At 54.3% G+C, this 22,158-nt stretch overlaps 1 protein-coding gene across 5 annotated transcripts in view; it reads right to left on the bottom strand.

Moving 5' to 3' along the window:
* The window catches only part of PEBP4 (phosphatidylethanolamine binding protein 4), a 63,450-nt gene that overhangs the window by 23,277 nt on the left and 18,015 nt on the right, over positions 1 to 22,158 (bottom strand). For 4 of the 5 annotated variants that reach the window (XM_080568700.1, XM_080568699.1, XM_080568701.1 and 1 more), the window contains exon 4: positions 9,996 to 10,094. The exons of the other annotated variant lie outside the window; for it this stretch is intronic. In XM_080568700.1, coding sequence (XP_080424826.1) covers positions 9,996 to 10,094 — 99 coding nt within the window. The remainder of the gene's footprint in view (positions 1 to 9,995; positions 10,095 to 22,158) is intronic. 5 annotated transcript variants of the gene reach the window in all.

Below are 22,158 nucleotides of genomic sequence, written 5' to 3'. Positions count from 1 at the left end.
GTTGTGAAATAACTTTCCATATTTTTTTTCCAAATTTTAAATAGAACCCGAAGCAACCGTAATTGAAAAAAAAAACCTGACTTTTTCACGAAACCACAAATGATATCCTGTTTCCCTCATGCGCAGTGCCTGTATTTTGTGGAAGTAAAGTTGTTCGTAATGGGAATAAAGCCGTAATGGGGATAAAAAACTGTCCCCAGCGAAAGCAGCCTCGGGTGACGGGCACCGCTCGGAGCAGATGTCCCAGCCGGGGTCGGAGGCTGGGCACTGGCAAGAAACCGCCTTTAATCCGCTCCAAATCCTCGCTGTAAATTCCAGGTGAAAAATTTAATCCTTTCTGCCAACTCCTGCCATGCCACCTCCAGGGACGGCCGGGGACTTTGCTGATGTGTCAGCCCCAAAACAAATCCGTGAGCAGAGCCTCAGCCCCCGGTCCCGGGGGGTGCTCCCTGCCCACCACCCCCTCTCCGGTGGGGCGCACAGGGTGACCCCTTCTGCTTTTTGGGATGCTTTTAGGTACCAAACTTCCCCTGGCTTTGCTGATGCCCTGCAAGCTCTGGGGGGCAGAAACCACCTCTTTGGGGGCTCAAGCACCTCGAGCATCCCCATCATTGGGTTCAGACCCAAAGATGCCAACACAGCCCCGCTCCCCTGGCAGCACCTGCAGGTTCGGGATTGATTTTATATATATATATTGTGGGTTTTTTTTTGTTTTTTTTTCCTCCCTTTCTCTCCTTTAAAATCAGAAGCCAGAAACTCCATAGCAACCCGCGGCTCCCAGGGTCTGACTCCAGCGCTGTGATCGCGCTGTCACTTCGTTTAAGGCTATACCCCTGTAGGTGTGAGGAACTCCAATTAAGCATTCAGCTGGCTTGCCTGTGTGGGGGGACAGGCTTTGCTGTGGAGGAGGGAAGCCTCGGCGCTCGCGCGGTGACTAATCGCTCAGACACCGCTCGTCTGTGGCACCAGGGGAGGGCAGGGAGAGGGTTTTCCTCCACCGTGCAGCTGCCTCTGCATTCCCTTTTCGGGAGATGTGCGGCTCCCCGGCGGGCTGCGGGGCTTCCAGGCGGAAGCTGGAACGAGCCCAAGCATCTCCCCGGCGCGGCTGGGGCTGCAGCGAGCTCTTCCCGCGGCCGGTCGGTTTTTAAGGGAGAAAGAGGATTTGGGAGGTTTGGGGATGGTTTTTTTGCGCCGGGGTGCCTTGGGTGGTGCCGGGGTCCCCTTGCCATGGAGCAGTGTTTGGTGTCTCCACCGTGGACTTGCTTTTACACCCTTTAGGTGAGCATCCTTAAATTTGGGTGAGCATCCTTAAATTTGGGTGAGCATCCCTTAAACTTGGCCGAGCATCCCTAAATTTTGCCGAGCATCCCTAAACTTGGCCGGGCATCCCCAAATTTGGCCGAGCGTCCCTAAACTTGGCCAGGCATCCCTAAATCTGGCCAAGCGTCCCTAAACTTGGACGGGCATCCCTAAACTTGGCCGGGCATCCCGAAATTTGGCCAGGCATCCCTAAACTTGGCCAGGCATCCCTAAACTTGGCCGAGCATCCCTGAATCTGGACTAGTGTCACTGAATGCGGGCGCCAAGCCCCTCTCCCAAAATCTGCTCCCCTGCAGCATGCCAGAGCTCCCACGGGAAGCATCTCGTGCTCGGCCCGCAGCACGGCCCCAAACATGTTGGAGACCTGGATCTGGCCCCGCTGGGAGCCCTGTGGTGCTTTTTCTCCCCTGGATGCCCACGGAGCTCCCCAAAAACAAGCCTGCACCCCAACGAGGACATTTCCCCCGTGCTGCCACCACCGCCTGTACCTTCTCCCGGGGGTGCCACAGCTGAGAGCAGCACGGAAGGATGCCCGACGTGCCACCCAGGGGACGATGTCCCCTCTCCATTACGAGCCCCCAGGCACGGATCCGGCCTTCCCGAGCCCCCCAAGCGCTGGGGCAGCGGGCGGGAGGCGCAGAGCAGCGGCTTCGCCCCCGCTCCCCGGGGAGGTGGGGAGGGGGCCCGGCCGTGGGCAGCGGCAGGATGCGCTGTCCCTCCCCTGCACTTCCCAGCGAGCTCTTTACATAACTTCTGCTGCTTAGTCACAGCTTCGGCTCTTTTTTTTTTTTTTTTCTCTTTTTTTTTTTTTTTTTTTTCTCTTTTGGAGCGATTTTCTCAGCCGCATCAGAGCGCGAGTCATTTCGGCAAGGGAAGTCCCTTCCTTTCTTCCGTTCCCTTGGTAACTGCGCAAATTTGCCTTTCAAATGATTCATGACCGGGGTGCTGTAGGAGTTCCCTCCTCCAACACAACGCGCTCCCACACAGCCACACATGCCCGATTAATCACTGATCACAGCCCCTTCCGCCAGGTACGCCCGGCGAGAGGCAGGATGCGGCCCTCCCCTCCGCCCCGGCTGCTCGGGGGACGCGGACCGGAGTGTGCACCTCCAGGGGCATCCCGCGGGGTGTGTGGGAAGGGCCTCCCCATACATCTCATGGGATGGATGGGAAGGGCCTCCATATACGTCTAATGGGATATATGGGAAGGGCCTCCATGTGCATCTCGTGGGATGTAGGGGAAGTGCCTCCATATGTGTCTAACGGGATATATGGGAAGTTTCTTCATGTGCATCTCATGTGCTACATAGGAAGTGCCTCCAAGTGCATCTCACAGGACATATAGGAAGCCTCCATATACGCCTAATGAGCTATATAGGAAGTGCCTCCATATACATCTCATGTGATATATGGGAAGTGCGTCCATGTGCATCTCATGGGATATAATAAGAAGTGCCACCATATACATCTCGTGGGATGTATATGAAGTGCCTCTATATACATCTAATGAGCTATATGGGAAGTGCCTCCATGTGCCTCTCATGAGATGTATGGGAAGTGTCTCCATATACATCTCATGGGACATATAGGAAATATCCCCACATACACCTAATGAGCTATATGGGAAGTTTCTCCACGTGCATCTCATAGGATATGGAGGTGCCACCTTATACATCTAATGAGCTGTATAGGGAATTTCTCCATGTGCATCTCATGGGCTATATAGGAAGCTTCCATATGCATCTAATAAGCTATATAGGAAGTGCCTCCATATGCACCTCATGGGATATAATAAGAAATGCCTCCATATACATCTAATGAGCTATATATGAAGTTTCTCCATGTGCATCTCATGGGATATATGGGAAGTGCCTCCACGTGCATCTCAGGGGCTATATAGGAAGTGCCACTTCACAGGCTGCATGCAAAGTGCCTCAATGTATATCTCAGGGGCTATATAGAAAGTGCTTCCATATGCGTCTCAGGCTATATAAGAAGTGCCTCCACATACATCAAAAAAGCTATATACAAAGTGCCTCCATATGCACCTTATGGGCTATATGGGAAGTTCCCCCATGCGCATCTCAGGGGCTATATAGGAAGCCTCCATCCACCCTTCACAGCCTATACCCAGTGTCTCCATACCCCATTCACAGCCTATATACGGCGTCCCCACACCCCGATCACAGCCCACACGCGGTGTCTCCGTTCACCTTCCCACCCTGCGCTCGCCGTGCCCCGGGCGGGCGGCAGGATGCGCGGTGCCCCGCGGGAATTCCCACGCGGGTGAAGCTGGAGCTTGGCCCTGGCTGGCTCCGAGTGCCTTGAACTTTTCCTTTGCGACAGCCTTGGCACAGCTTTATTTCTGACCTGATTTTTTTTTTTCCCCCTCCCACTGCCTTAGACAAAACAAGCAGCAACGGAAAAGAGGCAGAAAAGTCCTTTTTTGGTCCTTTTTGGGAAGCGAGTTGCAACACGGCAGAGCATGGATCCCTGGTAGTGCTGGGCCAGCGCAGGTATCTGCACTTGGAGCTCAGCTGAGGCTGCTCTGGGAGGAAAATCATCGCGGTGCAAAGCACAAACGTCCCAAAGGGACACGATTTTGTCCCTCAGCTGCAAAAGGGTCTGGGAAGGAGCTGTGAGCTGGTACGCGCCTGGATGCAGGGAGCATCTTGGTTGGGAAATTAAATCAATCCGCAAACTATCTCTGTGCCTTTTTGGTATGTTTTATCTGATTTATTCTCTCCTTGTTAAGAGGAGCTAATTAACAAACCATCGTTTAAATAAACAGCAGCACGAGTGTTTGTAACCTCGGCTTTATTGAATTGTGACAAATTATTAGCCTTTGCATGTTAAATGAAATAGAAGCATCCAGGAAATCCTTAAATCCCGCCTGCAAGGAGATGATACCTGCTGTGAAAACGGAGGCCAATGAGGAGCTCCTGTGCAGGGCACCACCATCAGGAGCACCTGGCACATATATATCCCCCAAATAACCCCCAAATCCTCCTTTGGGACATTTTTGCAGCAGCAAAAAAGCCACGGAGGCCAAAGCACATCAGGCTCAGCGCCCCGGCGGGTGTGCGTGAAGTTTTCTCTATTCGCCATCCCATTTTTGCTTCGCCCAAGGAAGACAGGAGCCTTCCCAAGTGCCAAAATCAGAATCCCTGCAAGCACCTGGCTGCCTGCAGCGGCGGTGACAAGAACCTCTCTGTCGCCGTCACAGTCACCTCTCCCCTCGTGGATCCTTGGCAATATAATGAGAATAATCACATAACGCACGTCTGCACAGAGCCCGTCACCCCGGCGCTTTGCCACGAGTTGCGAAGTGAAAGCACGGCGCCGACGGGGGCTTGGGGACAGGGTGAGGGCAGGGACAGGCTGAGAGCCAGAAGTCCTGGGGTACCCCTGCTTTCCCCTTCCCCCCCAGCCCCAAAAGGATTATAGCAAATTAAGATGTTTCCCTAAAAAAGTCCCAGCCTGGCGCAGCAGAGGGGTGATGGGGTTGGAGCTCCCCGAGGTGCCGTAGAGCCATCGTGTCCCCCTTTGTGCTTCCCCTCCTGCTGCTTCCCAGCTTGGTGGCAGCTTTTTAAGGGGGCTGGGTGTGCGATTATCTGGGGGCATTAATTACAAGGCAGGAGAGAATTAGCCCCAGCAGCAGCTCTGGGAGAGTCCAGCAGCCGCTCGCTTGGCGGAGAAACCTGGAGGTTGCAAGGAGGTGGGTTTAATACTTTTGCATGCCAAAGATGCACACTTGTGCAAACACATTTATGCAAAGATAAATGCTCGTGCAGAGACATGGGCTTGTGCAAAGACACACTTGTGCAAACATGTTTCTGCAAAGATGTGTTTGGGCAAATGCGTGCTCTTGTGCAAATACTCACGCTTGTGCAAACAGGTGCTTGTGCAAAGAGTTGTGCTTGTGCAAGCACATTTATGCAAAGGCACACTTGTGCAAACACACGCATCTGTGCAAACACACACACATCTGTGCCAACGCAAGCACTTGTGCAAACACGCATTCCCCCGCGGGCAGCCCTGCAGGGCTCTGGCCCGCGCCCTGCGCCGTGATTTTCCCCGAAGCGACGGGAAGGCAGCACTTTGCCCTAATGGTACCCAAGAAATTACAAAGATTAGCAGCTCCATTCTTCGGCGTTTCAGGCCAATCACGTTTTGGGGGTGTTTTTCCATCAGCGCTAAGTTACTGCTGTCATATTGTTCCGGCGTGGCGGGCCCTAGGGCGGCATTGTGCCTTACAGTCACTCACTGATCCTAATGCCGTTGCCTACAGCCTGTGTTTAAAGGTAATGCAAACAGTTTGATCCGTAAAATACGTTTGATCTATAATTTCTATACGTAGTTCCCGAACTTTTATTTTACAACAATTAGCCAAAAAGCCCTTTTCGTGTGATATTTGCAGAGAGCCTGACAGTAGCGGCAATTAAACCCCATCTGTTTGCAGAGCATGAATAATAGCAGTTGACACTCAACTTCGGGTACCGCACGCGGGAAGCCTGGTAAACACCCGACCTCGTCACCGAGACACGGGGCCGGGTCGGGACGGATCCTGCCCTCTGCGTTTGCATGGGGGGGGCTCAAGGGATCGCCGCCCTCTGCCTGCAATGCTTTCGGCTGGGGTTTGCCCTTGGTGCATGCCCGCAGAGCCCCCAGAAGCCTGAAGTGCAAAGAAAATGACACCCTAACAGCCAGCTCCTTTGCTTGTTTTCTTTTCCCTTCTTTTTTTTTTTTCCCTCTTTTTTTTTTCCCTATTTTTTTTCTCTTTTTTTTTTCTCTCTCTCTCTTTTTTTTTTTTTTATTAATAAAGCTTTCATTAAAAGGCAGCGACAGAAACTCACACCAGGGGAACTGAATATTCCAAGGAGCCAAGTCATCAATTAAAACAACATTTCTCTCTGTTCTTTCCCTTTCAAACGCTCGGTTTAATCACCAAAAAGTAGACTATAAAGAGCCCCAGCAAGACGGAACAATGCCGAGTCACTAACTATTACATCTGCGGCGCTGCTACAAAGCGGCAGCGGTTCCCACCGGCACAGCGGGGACCGGCGAGCAAACGGCGCCTGCCAAGCCCCCGGGATGGGCACCGGGACGCTCACGGCCGGCGGAGGAGCCAGGATCAGGCCCTCCACGTGTCGAGGTGGGGATTTAATTCTCCCCGTTCCCACAGCTCCCAGGCACGCCGGTGCTCTGGCTTCTCCCGAAATGAGCATCCCTCCCGCTGGCAGCTCCCTGGGGCAGGTTTCCCACACCCACCACTGCCTGCAGGCAGGACTCGCATACCCAAAAGCTGATTTTTTTTTTTTTATTTATTTTTTTTCCCCACTATAACCCAAGCAGAAAGCTTCACCCTATTTTTCACCCCTTTTCCCTATTAAATTTGCCTCCTCTCTCTCTGCCGCTCAGTGCGCCCCAATGGCTCCAGAAGTGTCCCCTGGTGGGCCCACCCGGGGAATGCTCTCTGTGGCACGGCAGACCCCCAAATATTTTGGATAAATAAGCTCATCCCCATGTGCCGGGCACCGCACGAACACAGCTTGATGAGGAAAGTTTGCATCCGAGCTCCTGCATCGCTGTCCCTTTGGGTTGGGGACAGGGCCGGGGACAGGGCTGGGGACCTCGCTGGGACGCGGGCGCCCAGCCTGCCCGTCCCCCCGCTCCTTCCCAGCCTCTCGTCATGCACAAATCCCTCAACTTTTAAGGTTAATAAAGCCCTTGTTTGCTTAAGATAGCACCTGTTTCTATGGTGACACTTGCAACCCAGAACCTGTTTATCAGCCAGCAAGGAGGAACGGTGACAAACGCAGGCGCAGGAGCAGGCACCGAGCCCCGCGCAGGGCTGGCGACAATGATGGGACATCCAGGACCGAGGACGCAGCGGTGACCCCGCTCCTGACCCCCTGACCCGCACCCAAGCACCATTTTCCCCTCTCTGCAAACCCAACCCAAGCGCGGGCAACTCTAGGGCCGGATCCTGCCCACCGCAGGGCCATGTGGCGGGGGGGGGAAAGTGATGCAAGGCGTTGGGCTGCGAGCGGTTTGCTCTCAAACCGTTGGCACACGCCTCTTCCCTCCGACCCTACGGCCCTCTCCGAACTGCTCCGTGCCTCAGTTTCCCCAAAACCTCCCCAGGAGGACGCGGGCACGAGGGGTGGCGGAGGCTCCCCGCGGGTCCCGCTCGGCTCCAGCCTGGCGCAGGATCCCTCCCGGCTGGCAGAGCTGGTTTCCATAACAACTTTCTGCTACAAAACATATTTTGATAAAAATAAAGTTAAAGCGGCGAGGCTGTGCCGGAGTACAAATTTGCTGCTCGCTCTCCCCCTCCCCGCTCCCCACGGAGGGGGAATAAGGCCGGGAAGCTTTCCTTTCCCAAGGGCAGGGATTTCTTCCTTTCCCAAGGGCAGGGTTTTCTTCCTTTCCCAAGGGCAGGGATTTCTCCCTTCCCTTGCTTTTGCCACCGAAGACAAAATGGAAAGCCTTGTTTACTGGATTTCTCTGTGCGCCGGTTCCCACTCTGCCTAGCTACCTGATGCTCTCCAGTATATACAGGATAATGTGATAAATTCATTTCCAATTCACTGCATTATCCTTTGAATATTTTAATGACTCATTGAATGGAGTAAAAAAAAAAAAAAAAGCTATTTCAAATGAACAATTATGCTGCATTAGAGTAAAGGCTGATTATATTTAAACACTGCTTGCATGGATAACGGGACATATCGACCTCCGCCTATAAGAGCTAATTTGGCTCTTATCTCTAAATAATTTTACACTGCAAATTACCATGAAAACCTAAAGGGCTTTAAAAACATTCATCAAAAGATATTATTCCACTTTGTAGCAACATTTTTATTTAAATTATTTTGAATGGGAGTGAAAGCATCTCTCGCGGCTGACAATCGGCGGAGCAGCGCCGCGGTCGCCGATAAGGAGCGGCGAGCGGTACCCGATGGGGATGGGATGCTCCGGCCCTAAATCCACCTTAGGGACATAAATCCCGAGCTGATCCCCACCCTCGGTGGCACAGCCGGGTAGGGCAGCGTGCACGGCACGGGACGTTCCCGCTTGCCTTTGCTCATGATATTAAATCGGGATTTTCCTAAGGGGCAATTTTGGCTCGGCGCCCCGCGCCCTGCCCGTGAAGGAGGCGCTTTGAAGCCACTCTTGCCAAAGGCACTGCAGTTTGCCATGAGGCACCACGTGGCCGAACACCAAAGGAGCTGGCGGCTTTGTGGGGACGCCCAGGGGTGGCTTTAGGGGGACACGGTGTGGGTGGCGAGGCCCCTGGTGGCACCACGTGGCGCAAGGGGGGCAGCCACGCAAGGGATGCGGAGGGATGCTTCGGTACCCCGGGCACAAGGAGGATGATGATTGAACATTGGGGCTTGGGTCCAGCAGAGATGTGACACCTGGTTATGGGAGAGCTATTCCCATTCCCCAAAAACTCCTTTCTTCCCCCAAATCCAGCCTCCTGCAGGAAGAGCTCCCTCTTTATGGCCTGACTAGGAGCTTTCTGACCTCGCTACTGAATTACCCAAACGCTGGGGAAAAAAGCACCTTCCTTCCATTTGTGTTGGTCTTAATCCCGCATCTTTGCTTAAATGATCTTATGCTCCAAAAAAAAAAGAAAAGAAAACCACAATAATTAGCAATAGCAAACGCCTCGGAAGGATCTGTGTACAGAAGGGAAAACAAGAGCTTGGGCTTTTTTTGCGTTTAGTAAATATTAAAATTAATGAGAGACTTTCAGGACCCTGTTGTTAGAAATGCAGAAGGGCTTCTGTGAAGGATTAAAAAAAAAAAAAAGCCCTATACACAAATCTCTGCAATTATTCTGAATGCTTTATATTTTTCAGCCAATTATGAAATTCATGGAAAGTATTAATATCTAATTTTAATTTGCTCAATATTCCCATTAACAATAAAAAGTCTAATTAAGGTATCTGTACAAAAAGCCCTTAGCACTAATTTCAGAGAATAATAGCAGAGAATGACTAGATATTTCTTGTTAAATGCATGCTGCAAATTAATTGATATCTTAATTAGACTTTAGTACTAAGATTATTAGTTAGATTGATTCAGAGTTGAAACACCTCATCTTTTAAAAGACAAAAGCAAGCAGGAGAGGAACAAACTGATTTTCCAAAACCTCTCTGGAAGCGCAGCAGCGGCACTCGGGGAGCTCACGGTCACGACCCGCCCGTCCCCGACCCATCGCGCTCTCCTCCCAACACGTGTTTGTGAAACCCAAGGGATAAATCCGTGACATTTTCACCAAAATGGTTGTTTTACCCCCCTAAAAAAATGATAGCAAGCTCTCTGAAGCAGCTTGCTGTCTATGCAGATAGAACCGTCAGTGGGGAGTTTGCGAGGCGATTTTTTTTTTTCCCAGCATTTCCTTAGAAAAGGGTAAAAAAAAAAAAAAAGAAAAAGAAATAAGCAGCAGCAATATTTTTGGCCCAGCTTCGCTCTATATAGTCTCAGGAAGCGCTCCCCTACCTACACGCCGAGCACGATTTACATTTCCCTTGCAAACGCTCCTCCTTTGGGATTTCACCCGGAGGCGTGCGCCCCGCCGGGAATCGCGCCCGCTGGGGCAGCGCCACCGAATGCCACCTCCCGCTTGGGGACGCGCCCGAGGAGCGGCCGGGGACACTCACGCGGACGTCGGCGAGCAGCCAGTGCCTCCAGAAGCGGTTCCTGGGGTCGGCTCTGCTGGGCGCGTCGGGGTCCACCAGCACCAGCACGTATTTCTTGCTCTGCAAGAGGGAAGAGCGTTTGGGTACGGCGCGTGGGACCGCGGGGCACCCGTGGCACATAAAGCATGGAACAACCCCCAAACCATATAGGTTTTCACTCTTTCCCACGCATGCAGGCTTGTATTCGTGCAAAATCTTGGATAATACAAGAAACAAGCACTGTGCATCATAGGGGAATGCAAGGCATGCAGACTTTCTCGGGACATTTTCCTCCCCGTGACCTAAGTCTCTCCAAGGTGCTTGTGGAGGAAGAACAGCTTGTTGGTGTCCCACCAAAAGGGCACCAAGGAAGATACCCCCAGTGCTCCAGGAGCGGATGCCAGGATATTTCCTGAAACCACTGCCCAGGTCCACTCATGGATGCCCCGGTCTCTCTGAGGGTGTCCAGCACCCAAGGGTGCCACCTGCACGAGGACACAGGGAGAGGATTTGGGTCCCTGCAGGATGGAGCTGGGTTTGAAGTGACCTCTGGAGGCTGTGGGTGGAAAACCTGCTGATCCCCGGGGGATTTGGCAGGACCTCAGGCACCAGATTATCCTGCAAGCACCCAGATTAAGGGATCTCTATCCTAATGAGACCTCCAGGTGCATCTGTCAGCTCGCCAGCGGTGCCACGCTCGGCTCCAGAGCGCCCAGGGGCTGCGATTTCAGGAGCCGCTGGGGGATTGAGCCATGCGGTTCCCATCCAAATTAACCGGAGCTCTGTGGCTAAATCCCCGTGTCGCTTGTGAAACCGGGCAGGGATTTTCGCAGCGGGATTGCTGGGCCAGAGACAACTGCTGTTGCCCCATTTCACAAGCCCTGGTCTTGGTGCCATGGGTCTCACCATGCCCGGGGAGCCCCCAAAGCCCCTTTGCAGCCCCCGGAGCTGTGCATGGCTCAGCCCCCGCTGCAAACACCAAGCAACACCTCTGCGCCAAGAACTGTTTTGCCAGAAATCCGTGGATTTCAACCCATTTAGCAAAGAGCTTGCAACAGTTGCAGAGAAAATCCCGGGCTGATGCAAGCACCCTGCCCGAGAGCGAGGTGCCGGCGGCGCCGTGCCTTACTCCCAGCCCGGCTCAAACCATCTCATTCCCAGTGGGTTTGCATCGAGCATGCAGATGTGCACCCAAAAAAAGGGGCCACCCTACGGGGGACGGAGCTGGGGACATAGTGGCAGGGCCGCCACCTCCCTGCATGTGCTCTTGCAGCTGCACCGCCCAGAGCACCGCGGAGAAGCGGAAATATTTCATCGCCGGTGCTGAAAATGGGAAGGAGGAGGGAACGGGGAGGGAGGGGCGGGGGGGGAGAAGAAGCCCGACAACCCAAAAACCCCGCGCCGCAAGTGTGAAGGAATTTGAGCTCTAACTTTAGGGAGGGTACAGCGCTGAGCACGGCGCTTATGAATCTCTCGTTTCTCCTTCGGAGCCCAGCTGGTGGGAACAGAACGTGTAGTCATGGGACTGTCATCGTGTGCTGTCCAGGTTAACATGTAGCATTTCTATTACTATTAACAGACTTTCTGCTCCTCACTCCATCTGTTCTTCGAAATAATTGCAGTTGTACAGACCATGCCTTCGCTACAGGCAGGCTCTGGGGAGAGGATAGTGCTTTTATGCAAAAAAAAAAAAAAAAAGGAAAAAAAAAAGGGAAAAAAAAAAAGGAGAAAAAAAAAGTGTTAAAAAATAACAGCAAACACGAGAATAGAGTGCAAGCGAAGTTAACAGCAGGCTCGCAATTTGGTACAGATTGTGGCCTAGAAAGGTGGCAGCGCACGCGGCGTGGGGCAGACCCCCGTGGGGACGGGCACCGGGTCGGTCCCGAGCCCGGCTCCCTCCGGGTGCGCCGAGACCCTGAGGATTTGGGGGATTTTCTCACTGGACCGCCTGCAGAGCACCTGCAGGATGAACGCAGCGAAGCCCCCCGTGGACCCACCGTGCGTGGTGCTGTGCCGCCCAAAACGCGGAGGGGTTTCTGCGGGGCCGCTGCTTGCTCTGCTCCTTGCCTCTGCTCGCAGGGTGCCGGCGGGCTGAGCTTTAATTCCTCAATCCCTCCCCGACACGGGCTAACAGCATTAGCTGCTGCCAGGGCTCCGGGCAGGAGCTGGCCCAAGGTGACACCGGAGCTGCTCGGCGTCCCCGCTCCGGGGACTTCTGGGGAGGAGGGAAGTGGGTCCCTGTCCGAAAATCCCTCACTCATCCAGCAGCAGGAAAACGCATTTTTCGTATTTTTCAAAGGAAAGAAAAAGCCTTTTGGGGTCCCCGCACCTGAACGGAGCTCCCCCAAAGCACCCTCACCCCCTGCTCACCCTTCCCTCCCAGCCCAGGCTTCCCCTCGCACCCCTGGGTGCAGCCCAGCCGCACGGGGCCGCCTCCAGACCCCAAAAAGGAGCCCAAATGGTGTCTCCACGCATCATCTTCCCCCTGCTAACCGCTTCTAGAGGGAAGAAGCAGAGACGCACGCGGCTATTGCTGCAGTTCTGATTATCCACAGGTTGGGAAACTTGCTGGGAGCGGGCAGGGCTGCTGCAAGAGGCAGGGAGAGGGAAGCAGGCGGGCCGGAGGGGATTTGTGCGCCGAGATCGCGGGGAGCCGGGGCTGCACGGGAATTAAAGACTTATCCAAACGAGAGCAAACAGGGTGTTAAGCGACACACATGTAGAGCGAGCAGTTTCCTTGGAAACGAGCGCACATGGAAGAGGCACACATGCAGACCCGGGCGGGCGGCTGCCTCTCCCCAGCAGCCGAAGCGGGGCCGTGGGGATTTGGGGACGGGGATTTGGGGACGGGGACGCGGGACGAGGGCACAAGGTGGGCTTTCTCCCCGCTGTGATGGGGAAGCAGGCGCTGCCCAGCTCGTCTGGCCCAGGTCGTCTTCGAAATTCAGTCCCGAAAGGAAGGAGGCAAAGACGAGCAAAGCCCCAGCCCTGCTCCTCGCCCAGCGCCCGCTTTTTGGCACGAGGAAAGAGTTTGGAAACCCCACCTTGTGTTGGAACCCACCCCCCCCTTGGCTTGGAAACCCCCCCTGCATCCTCCCCAGCTCCCCCATCCCTCAGAGCCACTCCTGGGCCACATCCACCCCACGGCAGGGTTCCAGCGTCCAGCCACGCGAGGCTGTAGGTGACATTTCAGTGCACCCTCACCTCTGCAACCGACCCATCCGGGCACGGAGCTGCCACTGCAGACGCAAACCACGGCACCAACAGCTTAAGGCGACAGCAGAGCAAAACTTCCCCTGCATTGCAATAGCCCCGTGTTATCTTGCTGCCGCCCTCCTAGGAAGGATTTGGGGCTGCCTTTGAGCAGCCACCAGCGCACGGGACGCGGCCCTGAGCACGCAGCACCCGGCTGGGAGCTCACACCGTGGCACGATGAGCAGGGGAGAGCTCGTTTCATGCGGCTGCAGGACACAAAATGCAAATACACCCGAGGAGAGAGGCTCACAGACGGGCAGGGAGCGGGACGGGGTGCCCAGGGTACCCGAAAGCATCATCCCGGCTCTCCTGCACGGGATGCAGAGCGCCTGTGCTCAGCGCGAGAGCCGGGGCGCTGCCGCTCCTCCTGCTAGGTGGAAGTGCTGCAAGCACCAGCTGAGATCTCAGAGTCAATCTGGGCTTTTTTCTTGGCTCGTCCCCAGTACTAAAAAGTTTCTATAACGGGCACGTAGTTAGCAATTCTGCTGCTGAGGCTTCGCCAAAGAGAAATTCTAGCTCCTTCTTCTGTGGCTAACGGCACCGGGAGGGGTGAGGCAGGCAAAAAAAAAAAAAAAATGAAAATGTTTGCAACCAAGTCGGTTATTGTGACTTCGGGAAACGGAGCCGCAATTTTCGAGGTGCTTTTTCCCTTCCTATTTTAAACCAGAGCCTCTCAGCTTTCACCCCCCCCCCCCCCCCCATCCTTCTACAAAATAGGTCAGCAATATTAACCCTGCTCAGCAGGACTTGCCCAAGGGGACAAGCGGCACAATCTGAACGCTTGACCCAAGCATCTCGTCCCCCCCCCTGCACTGCCCAAGGGAACTTCATTGACTTTCTAACGCGCTGCCCCCCCCCCTCAACAAGCCGTGCAGTCAGGCTGCTCTCCCCCAGCTCCCCGGGGGCTAAACCAGCCAAATATTCATGCAGCCTGATGTCCGAATAATAATGGATTAATCTCGGATCGTTACGGCGAGCCCGGTCGATCTGTTAGGTTTATTCCCAAACTGAGGCCTTCGGATGGTGTAAGAAACGGGGTTATTTGCTACGAAAGGAGAACATGCTGTTTTCCTACAGAGCAGAATAGACCCACAATAGGTGTTTTATGCTCTTGGTGTAACAAAGCAAAAAGCAGGGTGGCCTCCCAAGGGGTGTGCACTGCCGTAAATACGGGCGGGCAGGACGTGCCCATGGAGGAGGCTGCATCCCTGGCACGTTTTGGGGTGGGACGGGAGCAGCAGGCTGTCCCTCCTCACTCAGAGACCCCATTGCAGGGGTTTCCCCAAAACCAAGGTCCACCCAAGTCACTGCCACCACCCGCATAGGATCAGGGGGATGACCCCAAAGCGGGGACCCCTTGCTAACACCCAGGGAAGGGGGCATTGCAAGCTCACCACTGCCCATTCTCCATCCAGGAGATGGATACAATAAACAAAAAAAAAGGGAAATTTTAATTCCCTGCAAAAAGGGAATTAAAAAAGCAAAGATCCCCCCCCAAGAACCAAAGCAGGCTGTGCCACGCATTCCCTCCGCGCGCCCCAGAGCTTGTGCTCCATCCCCGCCTTTCCCATAGCTATTTATTCCTCTTGGAGATGGGGACAGCTCTGGAGGCGAGCTAATGAGCACCGTGCTAACGAGCATCGCGCTGCCAGCCCCGGGTCGGAGCCGGGACATTGGCCATCACACCGGGACCACGCTGGGTTTAACTGGGAAGCGCGGCCGGTGCGCGAGGAGGAGGTGGCGGAGCGCAGCCGTCCAGCCCAATTACCGTCACGCGCGGGGACACATGGGCTGGTGGCGTTTGACATTTGCTGCAAAATATTGTGATGCAAAATGGCACCTCCGTCACAAATTATTTTCCGAATCTTGGCTTGGGTTTCGGTGGGTTTTTTTGTTTGTTTGTTTTTTGGGGTTGTTTTTTTTTTCTGTGTTTTTTTTTTTTTTAATTTTTATGTGTGTGTGCATGTGGATTGTTTTGCTGGGGATGGGGAAGAAAAGCAGGATGGCATGGGGTGACTCTTGCAGATGAGCAAAGGGAAGCTCCATCACCTCCCTGCACGAGCAAAGAGCTCATGCCAATGGTTGGCCAAAGCAACCATCCCCATCCCCACCCCAGGAGACCCCACGAGGCCATTTTTCCCTTTTCCCTGCATTTTTGTAGGGGTGTAAGGCCAGGATGGAGCCACAGCATCACCGGTCCCAGCCTGAGCAGCGTGGGGCTGCCTGGCGAGGCAGGGGTTACGGTGCTGGGAACTGCTGAACCTGGTGCCACCAGACACCTGGGAAAGCTGAAATGACTTTAAATGCCTAAACATTTTAAAACAAACCCTGGAACAATTCAGCTCCTAACTCCTGCCTGCTTTCTCTCGATCGCTCCCTCTCTCTCTCCCATTTTTACGGTTTCCAGAGCTGTTTTACGCCTCATTACCTGCACACTGTGAGTGATGTCTGTCGGTCCTAGAGCTGTAAATACCTTAAATCATGCTTCATTAAGAATATCTATGGTGCTATTAAAGAGCTATAATAGACAACGAGTTAACAGATGATTAAATATGAACTCCATTTGTGTCAGTCACCGGCGTGCGAGGAAGAGGCTTTAAGTTTTTTAAACTCGCTCTCATTATCTGCCGAAGAGCGGCTGGGGGAAGCGCGGGCGCTGGCATGGGCGCGAGCATCCCCGCGGCGTGGGTCGGTGGCTCGGAGGCGACGAGGTGGCGAGCCCTTCGCTCGGCTCTTCCCATGCACGCAAACCCACGCAACCGATCGGGGTTCGGTGCCCGGTAGCCAGAGATTGAAAATAATAAAAAAAAAAAAAATGTTGAGTAAAGGATGGAGGAGGAGGAGGAGGAGGACGGGGTGGGGAGGTCGATGGGGTACCCCGGAGGAGAGGATGGAGAAGGTTAATGGGGCGGATCAGGATCCAAAGCGGGCTGAGCGCCGCTGGCTTTCTCGATAAAATAACATCACCGGTGCACGGGAATGGGGATAAAAAAAAAAAACGCAAATTCAACAATAACTAATAGTAAAATCCCACGAGCGCACAAAATACTGGGGGAAATTAAATAATGAGCGCCGCGTTATTTTCCGGATGGAATTTTTTTTTTCGCCGTAAAAATAGAGCGCCCCGCGCTCCGCCGGCTCCTCGCTTATTATTCCCCGACGCACCTCGACCCCTCGCAGCTCATCCTGACCCCGCTCGCCGCAGCCGCCGGTGTGCCCGTGGGGACCCCCGCCGCCCCCGGGGCTGTGCGGGAGGCCGGGGGGGTCCCGGGGGGCTGCGGGGGCCGGTAATTGAATCTCGGCTCTTCCACGCGGCCGGAGCCTGCCTCGCCATTAAGCGAACTGGAAATGCCATTTCCGACTCGTCCCAGCTCCGAGGTGCCCGCAGCTCCTTATCATTTGCTGCCGTCCCCTCTGCTCCCTGCTGCCTGACCTCGCCTCCCCGCCGGCCCCGGGGTCAAGGAAGGAAATTAATCCTGGAGCCCCTTGGGAGCGGCGGCAGATTGCATGCGCTCCGCTCGCTCGCCGGCCGACGATGGATGAAAGCATTTCGGGAGCTGCGGGAGCAGAGCCTCCAGCCCCAGTGCCACCGCGTCCGTTCGCCTTTGGGAATCCACCCTGGGCGTTTTTAATGGACTGCAAGTATCCGAAAACCCAGCCAGGGCCTTCCTCCCACCCCGGTGCACCATCACCACCTGTTGAGCTAAACCAAGAAACCGCTTCGGCGAAATAATAACCCTCCCCACTACGCACACCGCTCTTGCCAGGAACAGGAGGGAGAAGATGCTCAGCTCAGAACTTCCCACCCTAGTAAAATATTTAATAATAAACTCAGAAGAGAAGCCAACTGTCTCCCTTGGATGTGGTTTTCATTTGGAAGTTAATAGGATTTTTATTCCCATCCAAAACCTTTTTTTTTTTTTTTTCTCACTAATGTATGTTTTGTTCTAATATATCCATCTTGTCATGCTAAATAAAATACAAATCCTATAGCCACAGCCCAACTGGGAGCGATGCAAGTCCATGCTGCAATACGTTTCTCTCCAGCACATGGACACAAGCCACTCTCCCAGCCCCGATCACTTTTCCTAATCAGTCCCCCCCCCAAAAAAAAAAACTTTAAATAACATTTTAAATCCGCCAAGCGAGGAAAGCGTCCACGTTAACGTGTTAATTTCCACGCTGCCTTGTTTCTTTGAAACCCCCTGAAAAATGGGGAGCTTAAATGAATCCTATGAAAAGGAACAGTGCATCATTAACGCAGCCAGATCCGTATCACAGACTGCAGCAATTACCGGCCGGTGAAACACTGCAAGCTGTGAAGAGCTTTCATTACCAGGGGTTCTGCAGGTCGTTCACCTCTGTCCAATCTTACGCTAAAACAAGCATTTTCTGCGCCGCGGATTCCAGCTTCATTTAAATCCGTAATTGCTTTGATTTCGGTACATATGGAGCGCGGGGACTTCATGACTGAGAAATCTATTAGGCAATAAGTTTGCTACTTTTAGGGGGCCGCAGCCGGCTCGCCTCGGCTCTGCCCGGGTGGGGGGACGGACGGGGAGCCTGATCCCCACTGTTACGTGCCCGGGTCACCGAGGGGAATGCAATCAGCAGGCCGGGATGCTCACAAACAATCCCCTCTCACCTGCGGCCCCATGCGGCAAATAGCACTTTTCTGAACCTTGAACGAATATCTGGTGGTTTTTCATCGTTTCTGCGGAGGGCGCGGCGATGCTCGCGCCTGAGCGGGGCACAATCCCCCCGGCACAGTTTGCCCTTATCCCATCTTGTCCTGGATGGAAATGTTTTGGGGAGGGGGATTTTTGCACCCCATTTGTATTCCAGGAGGAATGGGGGCTTCTTCTCCCTGTTCTCGTTTCCTTTTTTTTTTTAAATAAAACGCATTTTTAAGAATCTGGGGGCACATCCACCCCCGTGCATTAGGACCCCCCCAGTTTAGGAGCTGTGATTCACACACCCAGCCGAATTCCAGGCTGCACCCCGGGGTCGGCAGCCGGAGACAAAAGCCTGCTCTGCTCCACGCGGGTCCGTGCCCAGCCCCGCACGGCAGCGCCTTGCAGGAGCGCATTAAACGATGCGATTAACGCCTGTCACGTGCGCCTCCTTCTCTCTTCCAGGCTCTCCCGGGGGAAAGAAGCTGCACGTGCAGAGGAAGGGTTTGTTTTGGTGGGGTTGCATTAGGGTTTTTTTAAAAAACGTGTGGCACGGGGGTGAGGATTCATCCCCAAGCACCCGGGTAGGGCTCGGGGATGGGTGCGGGCACCTCGTGGCCATCCCCTTGCTCTCCAGGGCCAACTCCTGCTTCCAGTAACAATGCCCATTTCCTGCTGCCTTTGAGCAACCACTGATGGCCAACGTGGCCCAGCCCAAACCCCAAAAACAACCCCAAATTCTGGCACCGTGCCGCTGCTGCTCCCTTTCCTGGCAGCACCCAGGGCGATGCCCAGCCAGCAGAGGACGGGGATTTCGACACAGGGCAGGGGAGACACGGCCGGGAAGCTGGCAGCGATGATGCAAGCCAGTGGGGAAATTTGTAGGAAAAACGGGGATAGGATGAAGCAGTTTGGGGTTTTTATTGCTTTTTGGCTGGGCAGACGGGAACGGGAGGTTTGGGTGCTGCAGGTGAGAGCGAAACAAAAGGGATGCTGTGCACCAGGATGGGCTCAATGAGCACCCAAAACACTAAAGCCACCAATTTTGGGGGGTCACCGGTGCTGGGTGGGACAGGGAGCGCTCCCCCCCACATCCAGGAGCCTCTTCTAATTAATTTCCCCTGCTTTATTGCCCCCTCGCTTTAACTGCAATACAAATATTCGCTGATGCAGCTATCGTGCACATGAATTGAAGCTGGCGGAGGGTGTCATTAGGTCTAATTTCTTCATTTCTTTTAGGGCACGTGAGGGAAAGAGAGAAGAGCGTTTCCTGCACAGATTTCTGGTGATAAAACCTCGTTCCAAGGTGGGTTTCTTTGTGGTGCTTTTTTTATTTTTTTTTTCCCTTTTACTTCAATATACTGAAAGCAAAATTTTGCCTTACAGCAGCTCATCTGGGGGTGAAATAATCCACTCAACATTAGATTATCAGCTCACGCGCATTTGCATTAGAATAGGACAGCAGAGCTCCTGGGATGGAGCGAGATCCACCCTGGGAGTTTGAGCTACAAAACACGCAAATTCAGCAAAAAAAAAAAAAAAAAGGAAAAAAAAAATTAAAAAGAGCAGAATTATCCACCACTGCCCACCGGCAGTGCCAAAACACGATGCTCTCCCCAGGGCGTCCAGATCCCCGGTGTCCCCAGGGTCACCGAGCCTGAAGCCAGTGGGGCAGGGGGCTGTGGCGGTGCCGGATCGGTGCCGGATCGGTGCCAGATTGGTTCAGGATCGGTGCAGCCCTTTGTTCCGCCCGGCCTGACGCTGCACCTTTCCCGCAGCTGTCAAAATGAAGCCGTCGCCCTGACGGCCGCCCGGGAGCCGTGTTACAAATGTGACGGTCCCCTTAGGCTACAGCGGGAGATATGGCCAAATTAATGAGGATGTGACAGAGTTTACGGGTCAGATTAGACTCCTCTCCCATGGCTCCGCTCGGCGCGAGGCTGAAAATTGACAGAGAAGAAGGGGAAGCGCGGGGCGAGGGACCGCGAGGGTTTTCGGGAGCGTGTGCGCTCACCAAAAGAGCAATCCTGTACTTGTCACAACCCATCAGGAGCTCGGTGGACGAGCGCGGCGCCCTCGGTCCCTCCGGTGGGAGAGGGGAAGGGAAGCCTCACCTCGCCACGGAGCCGAGCAGGCTGCGGGTCTGCAAGCACAGCCTAGCAGCTCTCCGACTTCGCGTCCCCATTTAGAAAGAAAGAAAGCTTTAATTTTAATTTATTTTCCCCTTCCTTTGCCCGATCTGGAAAGCAAAATGCTTTGGGGCAGACCAGAGACGTCTCCAGCTCGGAGCAATTCGGCGAGGGGCACCGTGCACGTGCCACAGCTATAAGGATCCGCTCCACTTTTGCTCGCTCTGCGTTTGCAAACGCGCAGCAGCTGCCTAAAACACCAATGATCCACGGTGCCAGCCCATGCAAGAGGTGCTCAGTGCCTTTGGAAGACCATCAGCTTCAGAAATACCCGATAGCTGTGGCTGCTTCCGAAAACACCCCTATATCAGCCCCTATACGACCCTATAGCCTGTGCCCCAGCGGGGAGGCTGTGCCTGCCCCTGTGTTTGTATGGGAGGGCTGGGGGCTTGGGGGAGCACCGGAGGGGTTTATCGGAGGGCAGATCTCTGGGCTCGAACCCTTCAATCCGAAATCGAGCGAGAAACAATCCCGAAGCAGCCCCTCGAGCCCAAACAGCAGCGAGTTTTTGGGAGCCGGTCCAAGATCCGCAGCTTAGGCCCATCTCCAAATATCTCCCAACAAGTTTATTTATGGAAAATAAAATCAGTCCAAGACGTTCGTAGCTCAGGAATATTTAATGCTGTTTGGTGAGGGTGGATTTCTCGCGAGGAGGGAGCCTGGCTCCCCGGTGCCTGCAGCGCTGTGCCGGGGACCCGGCTGGCACGAACCCATGGATAGAAGCCCCAAACTGGTCGGGCTGGCTCAAAAGCCACTCTTTAATTTAGCTCATGCCAATCCTGCTTAATTAATTGGGGCTGGAGGCATAGCAATGGGCTGTCTGTTAACCCAAGCTGTAGAAATGCGCTTGGAGAAGGAGGGGCCCGGCGATGCTCGGGGCTGCTGCAGCGGACAAAGGTTGAAGGGACGGATCCTGCCAGTCCCAACGATGCTCAGCGATGGAAACGCTGCCCCAAATGGCCCTATTATGGCCCCGAGACAAGGGCAGGCCAGGCATAGCGGGGACGGGAGTCACGTTAATAGACACCTGCCGCCTGATGGGGACGCTAATGGGTCCCCCTGCTCCTGCCGGACACGGGCGCGCGACGGGGCTGTCACCTCGGGGTGGGGGGGACACACATCGCCAGGGCAAGGCCTGGCTTTTACAAACAGCTCTAATATCCCTGGAAGACGTCTCCGAGTCATGCACCGGGTTGGAAATGTCTCCCATTATAATTATGACTCATTCGTGACTCAGTGACATTTTTGAAATTAAAAAGCATTCGCTCGCCCAGCCCTTTGCTGCCCCACTTGGCCGCCGCACCAGCGCTCAGCGACTTCTTTTTAATGCCGTTTTCCCAGGCAAACGAACCCCGTCCCCAGCCCCGCTTGGGGACGGTAGGGTTTGCGTTCACACCCTGAGCCGTTTCCATGCCAGAAAAGCCGGGATCTGAGCCCAATTTGGCCACCAGGGCTCCTCGGGGCAGAGCTGGACACCGGTGCTGGGACACTTTTAATCCGGGAAGGGAAAAATCCGGGGCTGCAAGCGGGGCGCACGTCGATAACCCCCAACCGTGCAATCATGTCCACCTCCCCATCTCTCTGCAGCCAGCTCCGTAATTAAAACACTACATTTTACCGCCGGGGATGCTCGGAGGCAGCGGGTGCAAGGGACCCAAACCCCAACAGCTCCGCAGGGACGAAGCCCGGTGGCACCCGGCAGGCGAAGCTGGGAACGGCTCGGGAATGCGCACGGCTGGAGCTGGCACAGCTCAGAGCAGAAGCAGACCCAGAGCCGTCCCCCACCACCACCCCCTTTCCTTTTATTTTTTTTTACTATTATGTCTGAGAAGCGCCGTCTCTCCTTTTTTTTCTTTACGATGATTTAATCGCGCGGTGATGAGGGCTGCCTGGCTGGGATACAAGCGAGCTCTGGGCATCGCCAAAAGAAACGAGGGATCTAAAAAACGAGGAGGAAGCATCAGCAGCAGCGAAGCTGATTGACAGTGAATGAAATGAGGCGGCCAAATTTCATTGGCGTGGCTTGAA

Source organism: Anser brachyrhynchus (assembly GCF_964034855.1).
Source record: "Anser brachyrhynchus genome assembly, chromosome: 26".
Lineage (NCBI taxonomy): Eukaryota > Metazoa > Chordata > Aves > Anseriformes > Anatidae > Anser > Anser brachyrhynchus.
Note: the sequence above shows the minus strand (reverse complement) of the source record. Positions and strands in the feature narration are given on the sequence as shown.